Genomic DNA, 18,655 nt, shown 5'->3' with positions numbered 1-18,655 from the left:
ATGGATTTCATATATATAATATATATATATATTCATATATAATATATATTATATAATATATATAATATATATTCATACATTCACATATATACATATGTGTATGTATGTGTATGTATGTATGTATGTGTGTGTGTGTGTATATATATATATATGTCTTACAATTTTAATTTTAATTTTTTTGGTTTTTTGAGACAGGGTTTCTCTGTGTAGCCCTGGCTGTCCTGGAACTCACTCTGTAGACCAGGCTGTTGAAAGGCTCAGAAATCTGCCTGCCTCTGCCTCCCATGCTCTGGGATTAAAGGCATGCACCACCACCGCCCAGCATTTTTTTTTTAATTTTTATTTTTTTAAAGATGTAAAAACATGTAAAAAAAAATTGTCAAAGAAGCAATGTAATTCAAGCCCCGTTCCTGAAGTCTCCTAAGAACCTGGGAACTTTGTTTCTTTGCAAAGCACTGGAGAGGTGAGTCAAGGACAACTAACCCAGCCCATGTCTGCTCCCGGGCATCCTGCATTCTAGACAGGGCTGCTGACGCCTATAGTTCTTACCAAGGGTTTCCACCGGCTTGCTTTTCCAATAACAACCTTTTTTCATCTTCTGAAAACTGTAAGTCTAGTTCAAAAGAGTTAGTGTCCAAATCATGGATGTACTGCTCTATGTTGCTGCCCGACCTCTGGGGCAGGCTGGCTTCCACCGTAGACAGGGAGTGGGAAGAGGAGGAGGATGACACCTGCATGAAGCCAAACTGGCTCAGGAGATTGTCGTACTGCAGGGAAGAAGGAGAAGAGAAAGCTACCTTAATTTGTCTTTAAGGCCAAAGACCCCTCCCACATTGCCTGGCCCCCACAGCCACTCATAACCTGGCAAGCTTAAAGACACGCCAAAGGCAGGTGGACTACTGATCCCTTTTGATGTATATAGACAGATTCTCTTCCAACAGCTATTGGACCACTGAACCAAGGCAAGGCTGGACCTTCTGCCACAGGTTCCTCTTCTGATAGAAACAGAGGTCAAAGAGGGGCTATACCAACCAAATCCTTCATCTCCAGGGAAAAGGAACCTGGGACCCTCACCAGCACAGCACTCCAAGCCATGCTCCTGGCAGGGAGCTCAGTAATCAAGTACACTTTCCTTTTAGTCCCGGAATCTTAGGTTTTAGAGCCACTGCATAGCTTGATTTAGCTTACATTTGTTTTTTAAAATACAAACCAGACATGTGTGGTGGCGCACGCCTTTAATCCCAGCGCTTGGGAGGCAGAGGCAGGTGGATTTCTGAGTTCGAGGCCAGCTTGGTCTACAGAGTGAGTTCCAGGACAGCCAGGACTACACAGAGAAACCCTGTCTTGAAAAAAAATGGAAAAAAAACAAACCAAGCCAATGTTGACACAGCAGAAAGCAGGACTATTCACAGCATGCCACGCAGGCCACAGCCTATCTAGCACTCTTCCAGGCGATGACAGGGCAAAGATTTTTGAACATGCTAACGTTAGGTATGGCCACCCCGGGCAGATAGCTATGCTAGGTACAGGCTTCACACTCTTGAGCCCTGCCTTCCAGATCTACAGAGTTTCCAGAAAGAGAGGCCTGACTACAGATCTACAGAGATCAGCCCCCTACCCTCTGCAGATTCTACAAGCCCCGTGTCCACCTCCTTGCTGTTGCCCAGTGGCCCTCAGTCCCACGGCAGTCACTGCTCCATCTGCTGACTTCATATTCACATGCTAGCACTGTCTCCACTTCCTTCATGAAGGTTCCCCAGTGAGAGGAATGATGTCTCTGCTTCAATTTACAGAAATGACTACCATACTTCTACTGGAGGGAGAGGTATCCCCACAAAATCTTTTAGAACCAGTATGTGGCTTCAATTTCTGACACAGAAATTGAAGCTCAGAGTCACTTTCCTCTAGCCAACACTGAATGTAAACCAGCACAAAGCTGCCTCTCCACGTCACTAAAGAGCACCTTCAGAGTAGACGCCGTCGTTCCAGCACTCCCCAGGACCAATTTCACTATCTAAAGGTGAACTCTGTACAGGAAACTATCTGCCTAGATGCTTACACAGTCCTTAAACCACACTGAAAGAGCCGAGCAGGCACCCAACAAAACCAAATTGCTGCCACTCAGAACCAGGTTATACAGGTAGAAGTCAAAGCTTTCAATAAAAAAAAGCCATGTCCTCAGCAGTGCAGAGCAGGCCTGTAGAGACATTCTGATGCATATACATGTACAAACACACATGAAGAAACCCTCCTGGCTGCTGAGATTGAAGATAATGGAGCTTATGCGTTCCTTAAAAAATAGCTGCCCTTGCAAGTGGAGGGAAGAAGGCACAGAGACCGTAAGCTGTAGGACTGCCTCCCATTCCTGGTTAACTTCCGAAAGGATGACAGTCCTAGTAGGGAGGATCCCACCAGCACTCCATGACATGACCCAAAAGGACACCACCACTCAGGAGCACTTAAGAGGCTTTGTAGGGGCAGGAACTCCTGGCTCAGGGCCTACGTTCTCTGCAGGTAGCGCACTACACAGAAACTAGCCATCAGTATAGATGCACTTGAGTTTCATTCCCTAAAAGTCTGGGCACAAAGAACATTTTAGGAAAAAAATGGAGATATGCCAAATAGCAATGGCTTTAATGTAGCTTTAGAAGACCTTTGGGTTTTCTGTTTGTTTTGTTCTGAGACAGTACCTACCTTTGTAGCCAGACTGACCATGAACTTTCAATCTTTGTATTTACTATTTTATGTATACAGGACTTTTGCTTGCACATTTGTCTGTCTGTCTGTCTGTCTGTCTGTCTGTCTGTCTGTCTGTCTGTCCTCTGTCTGTCCATCCATCCATCCATCTATCCAGAGATAGATCTAGGTAGACAGGCAGGTAGACAGACAGACAGATGCACCATGTGTGTGCCTAGTGCTCCCAAAAGGCAGAAAAGATGTTGGATCTTCTGGAACTAAAATTACAGACAGCTGTAGGCCAACTTGTGGTTGCTAGGAATCAAACTCACAGTGGCTGGAAGGAGAAAAAGTTCTCTTCACCACTGAGTCATCTCTCCAGCTCTAGCTTTCAATCTTCTTGCCTTAGCCTTCTGAATGCTGAGATCACACCCCCTTTCCCTCAACCCTGGCTGCTTTGGAAGGCTTTTAGATAAATGTTAGAATTGCTCAGTCAGTTGAACAGAATTCTATGCATGGCAACTGGTTAGAACAAGCCAAGAAAACAGAAATCAAATGAGGAAAACTGATTTGAATCAATAAACTATTAAAAAATTTAAAGGTCATAATGAAAGAAGAGTCTGGGTAAGTAAGACTGAAACCATGGAAGCACGCTGTGGTTTCTTTTATCTGTTTCTTTTGCTGGTATTTCCCAGTTATCAAGAGAGGAAGTTTTAAGAACAAAGTATATTTAAGATCTTGTGTCTGTTTTCAATTCTTTAGAGACAAGCTGCTTTGAAGCCAGTGACAGCAACTGCCCACAAACCCAGGTGGTCCCCCTGGGAACAGAGTAGGCACCTACTGCTAAGCATCAAGCTACAGGAATCTTCCCATAGCACATTCCTGGAAACTAAATCAATAGCTCTGGGATCTCTTGGTAAAATGAAAAAGCATTCCAGAGCATTTAAAAAAAATAATCAGGAAAGCTCTGAGCCACAAACTAGCAATGGTGAGCTTTCCAGAAGACCCAGTGTCAGGCAGTGAGGGTTATGGCAGGGCACTACTCTCTCATCTACAGGTCCAGACCACATCCTGCCTCCCATCTGTCCCCCAAACAGGTAAACGCTCATCAGCTGAGGAAATAAGAACAGGAATCAGCCTACACAAGGTGTGCTGGTCATTTACTTATTACAGCAAAGCAGTCAACCATCACCAGGTCCACAACAGTCACTCACACATTTTAACCAGTAATAACACAAATTAAGGTCCCAAGGAGTCATATTCACATAGCATGGCAAGCAGAATTTCTTTTTGCCTGGGCTACACCCCATGTGTGCCAGCTTACGTTGCCATAGCAGTCTTCATCATCCTCTGACATGGCTGGTAAGTAAGCTGTGAGCTTCGGAGGTGTCTGCTGGTGCAAATTCTCCCAAGTGATGGTCTCAAAGAATGGATGAGCTTTGAGAGGCCCGTACCCTTCCATCTCTTCACATCCTAAACGCTTTGTGGCATCTAAAACCTTAAATGATAGCCAAGACATGTCACGGCAAGGGTTGAAATGTAATTACTTGTTTGTTTATTTTGTGGAAGTGTTTTCAAGCCCTGAAACCTCCTGGAAAGACTTGGGACACTGTGGTCCATTCCCCAGGCCTGTTCATGCCATGGCAGAAAAAAGTCAAGATTAACTAGAACTCTTGCCTCAGACCAAGGCTCTGCCCCTTTCTTTCCACAGGTAAAAAGAAATCTCAACCTCAAAATACAGAGGACAACAAGTATCTTTTTAAAGCCTGCAGCTCAAAATGTTATAAAATGATGTGGCCCCTGGTAGGCTGCCTACACACAGAGCAGGCCCCACTCCTAAGACTAGCTGGGCAACCTAAGCTGGACTTGATGGGGGTAAAGGAGAGGAAGGAAGGAAGGAAGGAAGGAAGGAAGGAAGGAAGGAAGGAAGGAAGGAAGGAAAGAAGGAATTTCAAAACTGGGAAGGGATTGGGAGGGTAATAATAGAGGGAGTTGGGGAGTATATATGTTGAAAATATGTCTGAAATTCTTAAAGAATAAAAATATTATTTAAAAAAAGAGGGAAAGAGCCGGGGGCAGGCAGAGACAGGTGGATTTCTGAGTTCGAGGCCAGCCTGGTCTACAAAGTGAGTTCCAGGACAGCCAGGACTATACAGAGAAACCCTGTCTCAAAAAACAAATAAACAAAAAAAAAAAAAAAAAAAAAGAGGAAAAGAAACTGGAAACAAAACAAAAATGCTGCTGGGTGGGTGTGGTGAGGTAGAGGTAGACTGTGTCTTTGAGTTCAAGGCCAGCCTGATTTAAAAAGTAAGTTCCAAAAAACCCAGACATGGTAGTGTATAACTATAATCATAGCACTCGGGCAGAGGTGGGAGCACTGTCAAGCACTTAGGACAATTTTTGGCCTACACAGCAAGTCTCTTTCTTAAAACTTAAAATAAAGGTAAAAATTCTAACACAACGAAAAAAATTAACTGACTCTAAGATCAAAGAAAATGAACAATCAGGCTTTTACTGGGTGAAATATACCTCTCAAAGGCTGTGGCATAGTCACTCCTAAGCCTGCAAGGCTAATTTAAACCCATTCTCCACTGAGGGAAATGAAGGAAGAATTCAGAAGGATGGTTAAAAAGAAGCAGCCTGGGTCTACCCAGGAATAAAGGACTGGCCCTGACTCCTAAAGATTTAGGAAGGAAGCAAACAGGGCTGCGATCCACAGCTTCTGAACATAAAAATGGCACATCTTTCTAGAGTAAATCTGTTTCTGCCTTGTTACCTTGATCTTTAAAGTCTTCATGTAGCTTAAACTCTAAAGTTGGTATTGGCAGATGTCACTGAAGTAAGATTTACAGCCATCTGTCACTGGGATAAACCCACTCAGTGGCAATCACTTAAATTTCCTGTCTTACTAAAGTCAAGAATTAGGCACTGGAAAAGTGAAAGGGAATATAATGAGTTAAGGTTAAAATATTTGACTATATAACCACTGTAAACACATCTTTCAAAAGAATGCCCAGGAAAATTCAAAATACTTACCAAGAGTTTTTCCACAAGATCTCTTGCCTTAGGGAAGAATTTTTCTGGGAAATGATATTCCAGCTTAATGATCTTCTGAAATATAAGATATTCATTTCTGTGAATTAAAAAAAAAGAAAAGCTGTTATTTGCGCAAGGGTTTTCAAATCTCTAGTACTACTTGTACTTTTATAGAACAACCCAAAGTCACCCTCAATTCCCAGGCCAGATCTTACTAAAGGTCCCAAGCACCACTCATTCTTGAGCTGTGGTAGAAGTTCTGCCCCAACTGGGTACAACCAGTAGCTGTTGGCAGTGGTGTGTGGTGGTAAGCTCAGAACCCTGAAATGTACAGGACCCCTCTTACCCGGCTCTGAATGGTGGGAGTCCTGCCACGAGCTGATAGATTATACATCCAAGGGCCCAAAGGTCTGAACTTTAAGGTAGGGAAAACACAAAGAAAAATGGCATTGGTATAATTTAAATGACAAATTTTACAGTCTCTGTCTATACCACCCCAGCTCCAGCCTCCACTTTACTCCTATTTCTTAAGACCAGGGATGCTGAAGTTTGCGTTTGTTTCCTGGGCATCTAATCTCCCTGTGACCGGAGTCAGATGGTACTATACTCGACAGAAACAGGTACCATCTCCCCTGCAGATGTCACTTCTACTGCAGGGTAACAACTTTCCCATGTGTCCCTTTCTCATTCTTAAAGAGCATAATTCACTGCCAACATGCTGCCACGCCAGGCTGCTACAAATCAGGTAAGATGGGAGCTGAAGATGACTGCTAACCAGGGAGAAGCTCCCGTGACTAGGCAATGGGGCTGGAAGAGACAGCTTTGGGTGATATGCTATGATTACCTCACATGTTCTATGGACATGATTTGTGCTCACCTCAGAAGAGATGTGAGAGCTGGATGCATGTGAGGCTCAAAAGAACCTTCCCAGGATATATACAGCACGTGCTCTGCACCCTGTCCTTCCCTTTTTGGATTCTGTTAAACAAAGTCCTGCTCCTCTTCTAAAAACATCTAGACTAGTAGTAAGGCTAGATGGCGCACGCCTTTAATCCCAGCACTTGAGGCAGAGGCAGGTAGATCTCTGAGTTCAAGTCAAGGCTAGCCTTGCTTACAAACGGGAGTTCCAGAACAGCAGAGCTGTCTCAAAAAAACTAAAACAAAATAAAACTTAAAAATTTTAGACTGTCCATTTTATTTGTAATTATTCTTTTGTCTTTTGAGAGAGGGTTTTTCTATACTGCCCAAGCCGACCCCAAACTCACAAGAGTCTCAATCTATCCTCGTCTCAGTCTTACAAGTTTACCATTCTGAATATCTCTTAGTTTCCTCAATATAGATAGATGTCACAGATGCCCAGCTATCAGGAGCCCTGAGATTGGCCCCTCTCTTCTGTCAAAACACTCTCTTGAGTCACTGAGATGACATCATACACCTGATTTTGCCTTCCATTCTCAACTATCCCCAAGTACTAGGTGTATGCAGGTTTTGTGGGCTGCTAGTAGTAGTTTGGCATCATAGGACATGAACAACCAACGCCACTTAAGACAACAGCAGGCACAAAAATCAAATCTTGTAGCCAAGATCTATCCTTGCCCGATGTCACTAGCACTTAGGGCCAGGGCCAGGTAAGGCCCTGAAACAGAACACAATTCTAAAATTAAAAATCTGAGTTATACATTAACAGTGTGAAGGAATAAAAAATTATTTTACGCCGGGCGTGGTGGCGCACGCCTTTAATCCCAGCACTCGGGAGGCAGAGGCAGAGGCAGGCGGATTTCTGAGTTCGAGGCTAGCCTGGTCTACAGAGTGAGTTCCAGGACAGCCAGGGCTATACAGAGAAACCCTGTCTCGAAAAACCAAAAAAAAAAATTATTTTACATATAGCTGGTAACTACTGTAGTGAGGGGTATTTGTTTGCATTTACTTTTTGAGACAAAATCTTAGCCAGCGCAGTATGGCCTAGAACTACCGCTAGAGCTGAAGACTCATGCCTGATTTTGCTCCTACCTCAACTGCTAGAAGAAAAAAGTATGCACTACCATGCCCACCTCACTATTTGTGTGTGTGTGTGTTCTATTTTCTGTGTATATTTTGACTGTATGTATGTATCTGCACCACATGCATTGAATATGCCTTTGTGGGCCAGAAGAGGGTTTCAGGCCTTCTCTAACTAGAGTTAGAGATGTCTGTGGACCACCATGTGGGTGCTAAGACCCTAGAGTTGAACCTAGGCCTTCTGGAACAACAGCCGGTAGTGCTCTTAACCACTGAGCCATCTCTCCAGCCCTATTTTACTATTTTGTATGCCTGATTTTCTTTAGTCTTTGTCTAGGTGAAACAGGGAGTGAATCAAGAAAATCAAGTAGCAAAGTAGTGGCGGGGCGTGGTGGTGCATGTCTTTAATTCCAGCACTCAGTATTTGGGAGGCAGAGGCAGGCGGATTTCTGAGTTCGAGGCCAGCCTGGTCTACAAAGTGAGTTCCAGGATAGCCAGGGCTACATAGAGAAACCCTGTCTCAAAAAACAAACAAACAAAAACCAACCAAATAAAAGTAGCAAAGTAGCTACACCAAAGCAGAAACCACCCAGGGCCTTTCAATGTCCCCTCATCTGGGAACTTCAACAGTAAGGGTTTAGGGAGCATCTCCTCTGTGGAATAACCTTGAAGTAGGAACTCCAGAGCTCCAGCTCTGTTTCATCAGAGGGAAGAGAGGGTAACCCTGAGGCCAAGTGCCTGTGTCATCCCCAGGGTACATAGAGGCATATCACCACTATCCACAGGACAGCTCAATACATTATGATACTCCAATGCAACAGAAAAAATGCACAGCTGGAATAAAGATGTATACAGATACTCTTAATGAATCAGGTGATGCATCATCATGAAACCAAGAGAACTCATACTGGGTATACTATATGGACTGCATGTGTTTGAAAACTTAAAACATTCAAAAAATGCACAAAAAAAATGATAAGTACCAATTATCTGTGAACATACACACAGAGACTAATTTTCTATAGTTTATAGTAATTTATAGGCATTCCTATAAATTGTTAGAGAAAAAGACTCAATATTTTAGTGAGCTTCACAAGACTTAAAATTCAAAAGCTAGGGGCTGGCGAGATGGCTCAGTGGTTAAGAGCACCGACTGCTCTTCTAAAGGTCCCGAGTTCAAATCCCAGCAACCACATGGTGGCTCACGACCATCCATAACGAAATCTGATGCCCTCTTCTGGAGTATCTGAGGACAGCTACAGTGTACTTACATATAATTAAGTAAATCTTTAAAAATAATTTTTCAAAAAAAAATTCAAAAGCTAAAGACACAGTGATGGCTCTCTCAAAACACTGTTCCATCTGCACAATTTCCTCTATCCATGTTTTATATATCATAGAGAAGAACTCCATACAGCAAACATACATATACATCCTCCCTGCATACTGATGGCTCATGTGCCTGACTCCCTGGAGCCTGGAGCTGACACACTCACCATACTAGGAAGAAATGACAGGAAGGAAAGCTGTGCAAACTTCGAGGACAGGATCCTCACAAAAGGCCACACAGCTGGGGCTAAACCAGATACAAACCAGTTTAGCTCAATACAAGAAGCACCTAGCCATATCTTCAAGGAATAGACTCTGTCTCCTGGGCCTGCTCTTCAAGTCATGAATCTATACCCTAAGGTTGCTCTTTAGTCTCTTAAGACAGTGCTTTTGACTAGTATGACCTTAGGTCATTGTCTCCCTCTAGAACGTCCCTTCTTTACTCTCTAATCTCTGTTCTCTAAACAAACAAACAAACAAACAAATAAACAAGTGGATGGATGGGTGGGTGGATGGAATCCCTGTCTCTTGGAGACTGGAGAGATGACTCTGTGGTTAAGAGTGCTGACTGCTATTCCGTGGACCTAGGTTCCATTCCCAGAACTTACCTAGTGTTTTGCAACCATCCTAACTCCAGTTCCAACATATCTGACGTTATCTTGTAGTCTTCATGGGCCTCACACATGCACATGGTACACAGATATACTTGTAGGCAAAACACCCTCACAGAAAAAGCAAAACAAAAACAGGCACCTGTTCCAGTGCCGGTCTCTGCATCACTCTACACATTTAATGCTTCTCCTATTCATGAATGAGACCACCACCAAGGTCCAGCTGCATCTCTCAAAAAACCTCAATGCTATGACCACTGCCAAGCCTACTCCAGGACTATATGCTCTGGGCTAGAAATTTCTTCCTTTTGTCCCTCCAGGGCTTCTATCCATCTCTAAAGAACCCACGACACTACATGTCTACTATAATCCTGTGGCATGGCAGCCACATTTGTCCACTGGATGGCTTTCTACCCAAAAAGCAATAATCAGTAAGGAATTATAAATTTATAAAAGCAGAATCCATACATATCAAAGAAAAAGCAAAAAAAAAAAAAAGAAGACTGATGTCTTTGGGTCTCACTATATGTCTCTGGCTGGTCTGGAACTTGCTATATAGACTAAAATGGCTTTGAATTCAGAGATATACCTGCCTCTGACTCAAGAGTATTGGAATTAAAGGCATGCACCATTAAGCCCAACCATTTTTGTTTGTTCAGCCATAAGGTTTTTACCATGTATCCCAGTCTGGATTTGTACTCATGATCCTCCTTAACTCATCCTCTGAGATACGGGGAGTATAAGGGATTTATCACTGTACCAGGCTCATACTTCACTAGTTAAGACCTACTAAAGTCTCTCTTTCAAATAGTATTTCCTTATGACTAAACCTAGTAGATATCACAGAGAGAAGAGAAGGGCAGTTGTATTAAAACAAGTTACCTTTTACACGCCGACTTCTCTGTGAGCAGCTCTGGAGAAACATACTGTGCTGTTCCTACAAATGAGTTGGCCCTGGCTAGAAAGTGGGGAGGGAAGAAGAAATGTCACACTTGAAAATGCAATCCCTGGCCCCCCACCACACTGCCCTTCTTGTTTATTCTTCAAGGAATCCACATCTAACTATACAGATGGAAGCTGGTCATCAGTTTAACTGGTCACCTGGAATAGACTGAGCCATCAAAGGACCCTACCTAAAGATACCTACTGGATCCTATCCATGGGACACCTCCTACCTAACACCCAACTGCAGGAGGTATTCATCTATTCATCCATCACCTTGTCACTAAAGCAAAGCAACGTGAGGACAAGGGTCCTGTCCGTGGTACACTTCGTTGGACCTGTGGCACCTAAATATACATAGAACACACAAGAGGCAAAGCCAAACAGCTACAGATCAGAAACCATCCTCTTTTTAGTCACCACTAGTTTCGGTACTCAAGAGTAGTACGGCAATGAGACTTAGGTTTCTAGACCAGAGGAGCCTCTACATTCCACTGCCTATAATCTTGGCCAATGAGACAGCCATCTTCAAGCTAAGGATGAATACCATCTGCTCTGAACCCACCTCAGAGGTCCATGTCCCATTTACTCCAGGCTCCTGAGGAGCGTGAGAACTCAGCTTCCATGTGGCAGATAGAACAGGGCTACGTTTTTATATTGTTTAAAGTGATTAGTGTTATGCTGAATTATCAAATTCTGAAGAAAATCCACACAAAGAAAGAAATGCCCAAAGCACAGCTCATCTAAACAGTGCATTCAGGATCACAGATACATCCTAGTTCCAGGTTTCAGGCAGGAAAAGTCAGCATAGGCACGATGAGAAAACAGACAGACTCTCCCGACAAAGAAGAGTTAAGAAGATGGGGTGGCTATTTGGTTGAACTTTTTAATGGATAATGTTTAAGACTAATACAAGGTTATACCAAGCCTATAAAGTCAGCTTTGTTGGACAGACAGATGACTACTACTTACTAGGAATGAGTCAATCAGATACAGGTATCAGGGCATATCAGCAGTGAAAGAAGGTGCAGCAAGGGCGCAGTGCTGTACCTATGCAAGTCTCTTTCTTCAAAGACAAGGCCTGCTATCTCCAAAGGGTGGAATAAATATGTTACCAGTACAGGAGGAGTGTACAGAAGTAAAAAACATATACAGGGCTGGCGAGATGGCTCAGTGGGTAAGAGCACCCGACTGCTCTTCCAAAGGTCCAGAGTTCAAATCCCAGCAACCACATGGTGGCTCACAACCATCCGTATCGAGATCTGGCGCCCTCTTCTGGAGTGTCTGAAGACAGCTACAGTGTACTTACATATAATCAATAAATCTTTAAAAAAAAAAAAAACTAAAAAAAAAAACATATACAATTTGACCAAGAGCATGCATGGGAACAACAAAGTTCCATGAAGGGTAGCCAGCAGGCCCATCTCCTACAGCACCATGTTAACAAAACCTGTTTCATTACCTGGACTCTCTATTTTAGCCCCAGCTGCAATCATCTCTTGCTCCCACGTATTGGCTTGCTATTTGTGGAGTCAGGACAAAAGTCTACTGCACTATGCTCTTGTATGTTCTTTTCCAAAAAGTAGTCATAGCCATAAAAGCACATATGACGAAGTTCTTATCAACTCTTCCTTCCACTAACAACTGCTCCAAGCCTGTGGCTAACCATATCCCACAGGACCTTCCTTAATAGTCTTTCTCTCTTACATTGAGACCCCAACTATAGGCAAGAAGGTCAGGCAGCTCTGAAGAATCGCATGTATCTTAGAATCAAAGATCCTTTACAAGGTCATTATTAACTTTCCAGCTTTCTTCCCCCCCACCCCCCCCAAGCATCATCGGTGAGTCACTGTCTCTACTCAATGCTATGGCACAGTCCTCAGGTGTCTAATTGTTCTCTTTTCTATACCTCCAGATGGGCAGTTTTTCTATCTCCTGAGGATGTTAGTGAAAACCACCCTAATCTTCTGGACTAAAAAGATTCCCCTGATAGTAAAAGCATTAGAAAATGATCCAATGTTATATGCTAACTCTGAACAGGACTTGGAAAGTTGGTGATTATAAACAGGTAAAAATTTCCTAGAACCTTCCTTAGGCTGCTTGGGCCGTCACAGGCAGCTATGCACATCAGATGGGCAGACAGAAGGATAGGTGAGAGGAAGGCAATGGAATCCAGGATGTGCTCCACAAGACACCACCTGCAGTATATATAGCTGCCATCAACTCTACCCCTAAGTTCACAAGTGACCTGACACGAACGATGCTCTAAGGAGCAAGCAAGAACTAGCAGAGCTTTCTTTGGTCCTTTCCCTACTACTACAGTTCACAAACTGAACAAAAGGAGCCAAAAGGAACCTCTGTATTAGTGATAGTAACTATACGATGCAACATGTGGCTCAAAGCTGCCCTTAGCCTTACACTCAGAACAGGACTCTGTTAAAAATTAATAATAATAATCAAACAAACATACCTTGTTTGCTCTCTGGGGATAACACTTTTGCTGTTCCAAAATCTGTGATCTGGATGTGCATGTCTTCATTTAACAAAATGTTTTCTGGTTTAAGGTCTCTGTAAAAGAATTTTACCTTTGAGATGAAGTTGTTAAAAGCAGCAGCATTATCACATATGCAACATTTTGTTGGAAACAAAATAAAGTGGTGAATCTTTACCTTTACAAGACTAAAAACAAAGAACACAAGCCCAAAGTTCATATCAAACAAGTATCAACAGCACAGGATATAGGCACCTCAAAATCATTTTATAACTGTATCACTTTATCTTTATAAAGCAGGTGAATTATTACAAACTTAACAACTATGGCTTCCAATGGCCAATCTTGCTTACTTCATCTACCAATTTTAGTAACATACTATTGAACTTATTTTCTTAGTTCATAAAGCACAGTTCTAACTTGCCTTATATCAAAATGAATAAAAAATGTGACCAGAATTATTAAATAGGTGCAAAAGTTGCAACTGACAAAATAAAAAGCACCAAGCATCTGAGCTGCTAGTATCACAGGAAGACACCTCACCCAAGTTGAACTGATGACTTAGACATGAACTTTCAAAGTGCAAGGTCCTTTTACTTCCAGCCTGTTTACAGCTTTCTCAGTGAGCCACCATCTGAAAATACCTATATCAGGATTTGTATAAGGCCAGCCAATGCCAACCGCAGAGGACTGGGGTCAATTACTTGTACACATCAGAGCCACTGGCCCTAACCATCACAGGAACTGTGCTCTACACACCATCCGGGGCAGTGTCCATTACCTGTGAATGATGCCCTTGCCATGCAAGTACTCTAAAGCAGACACAATCTCAGCCGTGTAAAACCGGGTACAGGTCTCATCAAATGAGCCAATTTTGCGGATGTATTTAAGTAGCTCTCCATTTTTGGCATAACTAAGGCCAAAATCTGATTATTTTGTGGTTAAGGAAGAATGGAAAAATATATTTTTCTGAAAAATCAACCTTAAAAGTACTCACTTCTCTGGCAGCCTGGGTTACAAGGGCCCAAATGCTGACTAAACTAAGTAGCGATGATGAGGTCAAACTTGAAATTCATACAAGAAGCCAAGGTGGACTTCTTGCTCTTTTCTGGCTTTTATCCGCCAAGGCACTGCTATCAACAACCAAGGAAGAAGCCTGAAACTCTGGGTAAGGAAATAATCCAGAAGAGACAGGACTACGACCAAAGCTGGTAAAGATGCCCCTGGCAGGACCAATTCTGACAACCTATGCCTCTCAACTCAGACAAAAGCTGACAGAGACCTGAAACATGTACTATGGAGAATAGAATAGTACTATGTACTAAGACTATGGGTCTTAGTCCCAGCTGCGTCCTGTCTGATCCCTCAAAAGGGAGGCTGATGCCTTGTCCTGGCTCGTTTTATGTCAGCTTGACACAAGTCATCTGGGAAGAGAGACTCTCAATTGAAAAACTACCTTCCTAAGATTGGCCTGTAGGCAAGTCTCTAGTGCATTTTCTGAATCAGTGATTGGTGTAGGAAGGCCTAGCCCATTGTGGCTAGTACCATCCCTGGGTATACAGGCTGAGCAAGCCATGGGGAGCAAGATAGTAAGCAGCACTCCTCCATGGCTTCTGCAACAGCTCCTGTCTTGAGGTTTCTGCCCTGATTTATTGTCTTGGCATTCCTCAGTGAAGGACTGTGGTGTGGAACTCTAAAGCTGAAATAACCCTTTCCTTCCCAAGATGTTCATGGTCATGGTGGTTTATTACGGCAGCAGAAACACTAAGACGTGCCATGGAGCCACCAGTTCTGGCCTAACATAGGCTGACAGCAGAGCCTCACTAGTTAGGAGCCCAGGTATAATATATAAGGCCACACTTTTGGTCATGGGGTCAAGAGAACAGGGGGTAACCTCTCACTCTTTCCAGCTTCGCGGTTTTGCACTTTATCTGACCCTTCACTGGTTCCTGATTCCGATGAGAGGAACACCTATGGGTCTCAGCTCAGAAGAGAAGCAGAGGCAAGTTGTAGCTCTTAAATATAGTACGTGCCTAGGATTATTTATCAGGCTGATGGTTCTCTGTAGTTATAACCTTCCCCATTCCAGAATGTTCTGGTTGAGAGATTAAGCAATTGACTCAAGTTCACAAAGAAAACAATGGACAGTCTTCTGGTCAAAAGCAATGGTCCTGACTCCATGCAACAAATGAGGCATCACAAGGACAAGCAGGTGTAGACTGGTCTAGTGGGAACTCAAAGATAGTAGGGTGGGAAGCAGCTGGGAGTAAAAGAGAACGTTCCCCACTGTTTAGGCTCTGATCAAGCCAGGACTATGCCACGATAGAGAAACCTTGTGCTTGATCTAGCCTCTGGACTCACTTTCCCAGAGCCCCATAGTATATCTGATGAAGAAACCCTCAGTAGACCCTGTCTGATCCATCTGTCTGTTTTCAATCTATGGCTGAGGTGTCCACAGGCTCTGCCTCATCTCAACTTGTTCTGAATGGGTCTGGGTCAGAGTCTCTTGAAGGTAGTAAAAGAAGAATATACAAGGACTATTCCCTCTCCTCCACTTGAAATTATGACTAAATGAAAGGCAGTGTTATCTCATATCTATCATTTCTTCATGCAAAATGTTTCATTTTTCTTTTATAATACAATGTATAGTAAAGATTCTCAGTGAGGCAGAAGTCACTGGATCTCATTCTCATGGCAAGTAGGAGAGCCATTATGACCCTTTGGGTCTTAGACCAAGAACAGTATGTGCCATTAGACAAAGACCTAGAGTTCTTTCCACCTGAACTGACATGGGGAGTCTCATTTGGAATCACATAGCAAGAACACTCTGGTCTGGCTTCTGAGCTCTGATCCTACCACTGTGTCAGAAGATGAAGTCAAGCATTTGTGACTGACTCTGTCTTGGTTATCCAGTCTTGAGGAAATCTGGGTGTCTCAAGGATACGTAGGATGAGAAGACTTGGTTTCAGGGAGTAGAAGTGTGAAGTGGTAAGATCTTTGAAGAAGCGGGGTTTACTGACATGTCTGTGGATCACTGAGCTCCTAAGACTCACTGGTCATTGCAAAGTCCCCAAAGAAGATTGCCATGAAAGAAGCAAACCCAAGCACACTACTCAACTGTCCTTCCTGGCTTGAGATGTGATCCTTTTTTCACACACGGTCCACTACTCACTGTATACATGGCTACACCATGCACCATGCATCCTATCTGGACACTCAGCCTCCAAACTGTAAACTAAACAAATCTCTTCCTTTCAAAGAGCTAGATGCCGCAGGCATTGTGCAGCAATGACATAAAGCTGACTAGTAACAGAGCTTCAAGGTCGATAGAAACATTGTTCTCAACACTGGCAGAAAAACGTCGGCCTCTACACAGGAAAAATTCTGGGTCAAACATTTTGAAGCAAGGGAGGAGGAGGAATGGGGGTGAAGAACTCAAAGAGGGGGGACCAGAAAGGGAGCAACAAGCCAGGCATGGTGGTGCACACCTTTAATCCCAGCACTTGGTAGGCAGAGGCAGGTGGATTTCTGAGTTCGAGGCCAGCCTGGTCTACAAAGTGAATTCCAGGACAGCCAGGGCTACACAGAGAAACCCTGTCTCAGAAAAACAAAAAACAAAAAACAAAACAAAACAAAACAAAAAAAAAACCAGAAAGGGAGCAACATTTGGAATATAAATAAATAAAATAAAAAGGTTTAGGCCTGAGCCTAGACCTCCCATCTGGTAACTACAGATTTCATGGACTCAAAAGGGAGTACTTTCATGCACAGGAGACATAAAAGGGTAAGCAACACAGGTTCAGAGAGACATGTAATGAAATTAAAGAGACTACTGACAGCTGCTGTGTGATTGACAGCAGAAGTGGAGGACCAGGGATACTGGGATAATATAATAAGCCCTATTTGCTCTAAAGACCTGAATCATCATCAGCTCATCTGTTCTCCTGATGTTCCTGTTCTCCTATTGGATCTTGCACCAATGCTCTCTAAGCAGGCCCTCTGGAAAGAGCCCATTTGGTCTGTCTCTGCTGTCTTGCCTTTGTCATGAACTTTGTCCCCAAGAAACTGCCTGTCCAACTTTCAATAACTTGCTCATGGGCTAATCCTCTAACCAGGCGCAGGCCACATATTAGGCTGGCAACTGGGCAGGCCTTCATCAGAACCTATGTGATCTGTGGCCTCTGAATCTCCATGCTCCCAGAGGCTTCTTCTGGGTAGCTGGACAAGTGGTAACAACTCCTATCTGCATTTCACCTCCTCAGAATGGGTCCACTCAAACAAGAACCACATGCATCAGCCGGGCGTGGTGGCGCACACCTTTAATCCCAGCACTCGGGAGGCAGAGGCAGGCGGATTTCTGAGTTCGAGGCCAGCCTGGTCTACAAAGTGAGTGCCAGGACAGCCAGGGCTATACAGAGAAACCCTGTCTCGAAAAACCAAAAAAAAAAAAAAAAAAAAAAGAACCACATGCATCAAATGACAACCTACTAGCCACTGGCCAGTTTCTCTGGGCTCAATAACAGATGACAGTGTAGACCAGGCTCTGAAGGCAAACACCACCAGACACCTAACCTTGCTTTCCCCAAGTCTAGACCACATTGACCAGAGTCAGAGCAAACCCCATACTCCTCCATACTAGGAGAAAAACCACAACCGGTAGCAGAACTTCACAGCTCAGGGAGTTGGCTCACTGTGGGCCACACATACTTCTGCCCTCCAATATCTACGGGACTCAAGGACTCACACTCCAGACACTCACACCTGTCCTTCCAACTCATCCGGCCACCTGGACATTTGTGACATAGTTTTTAATAGTCTGTGCACAAGCTCTTCCAAAATATATTAATCCTACAAAGAAAAAAGAGCCTTCCCTTATCAGCATTTTGCTTATTCCCCTGTAAATGAAATGGGAGAATGAAGGGATTCTCCATTCACAAGCAGATACATCTAGCAGAAGCTGGAGTTGTCATTAAAAGTGAAAGCAGATGGTGGGAGTGTTGGTGCACGCCTTCAATCTCAGCACTTGGGGGTGAGAGGCCAATCTGGTCTACACAGTGAGTTCCAAAACAACCAGGGCTATGTACTGAAAACGGGGGTGGGGGTGGGGGAACGACAATAAATAAGTAAGTAAAAAGGAGGAGAAGAGGAATATGGACAAACAGCAATGAACATACACGCAAGGCGACTCTGCTGGAGAAGCAGGCTGAACAGCTCTGAGGACCTGGAGAGGCTGAGCAGGCCTAGCAGACATAAAGCTTCAGGAAGATAGCACTCTGGGCTCCTGTAAGTCACTCCTGAACTTCTTCAACAACCAGTCAAGTTGTCCTTCCAACACAACTCAGTAACTTGGGATATCAGAGGGTATAGAGAAGTTAATGCCAACTCCAAAAGCCTAAAGAGGCCCATGATCATTTTTTCCTCTCAGGCCCTCAACTTTTTAAAAGCAGAAGTCAATAATACCTAACAGATACTCCAGACAGAACATCTGCTAGAGGGATGAAGAAACATTTCTTCATCAATATCCAGCAAGCACAACTAAAACAACAACAGTCCATCAAGTACAACATTTATC

At 43.5% G+C, this 18,655-nt stretch overlaps 1 protein-coding gene across 2 annotated transcripts in view; it reads right to left on the bottom strand.

Moving 5' to 3' along the window:
• Pdpk1 (3-phosphoinositide dependent protein kinase 1) overlaps positions 1–18,655 on the bottom strand; it is a 78,466-nt gene that overhangs the window by 13,795 nt on the left and 46,016 nt on the right. For both annotated transcript variants that reach the window (XM_021185957.2, XM_021185956.2), the window contains exons 5-11: positions 13,865–14,009; positions 13,063–13,160; positions 10,533–10,608; positions 6,059–6,127; positions 5,713–5,809; positions 4,001–4,174; positions 550–767 (exon numbers count right to left, since the gene is read on the bottom strand). In XM_021185957.2, coding sequence (XP_021041616.1) covers positions 550–767; positions 4,001–4,174; positions 5,713–5,809; positions 6,059–6,127; positions 10,533–10,608; positions 13,063–13,160; positions 13,865–14,009 — 877 coding nt within the window. The remainder of the gene's footprint in view (positions 1–549; positions 768–4,000; positions 4,175–5,712; positions 5,810–6,058; positions 6,128–10,532; positions 10,609–13,062; positions 13,161–13,864; positions 14,010–18,655) is intronic.

Source organism: Mus caroli, unplaced genomic scaffold (assembly GCF_978045245.1).
Source record: "Mus caroli unplaced genomic scaffold, Mus_caroli_1 scaffold_18, whole genome shotgun sequence".
NCBI lineage: Eukaryota > Metazoa > Chordata > Mammalia > Rodentia > Muridae > Mus > Mus caroli.
The sequence above is the reverse complement of the archived record's forward strand: the minus strand, read 5'-3'. Positions and strand labels throughout refer to the sequence as shown.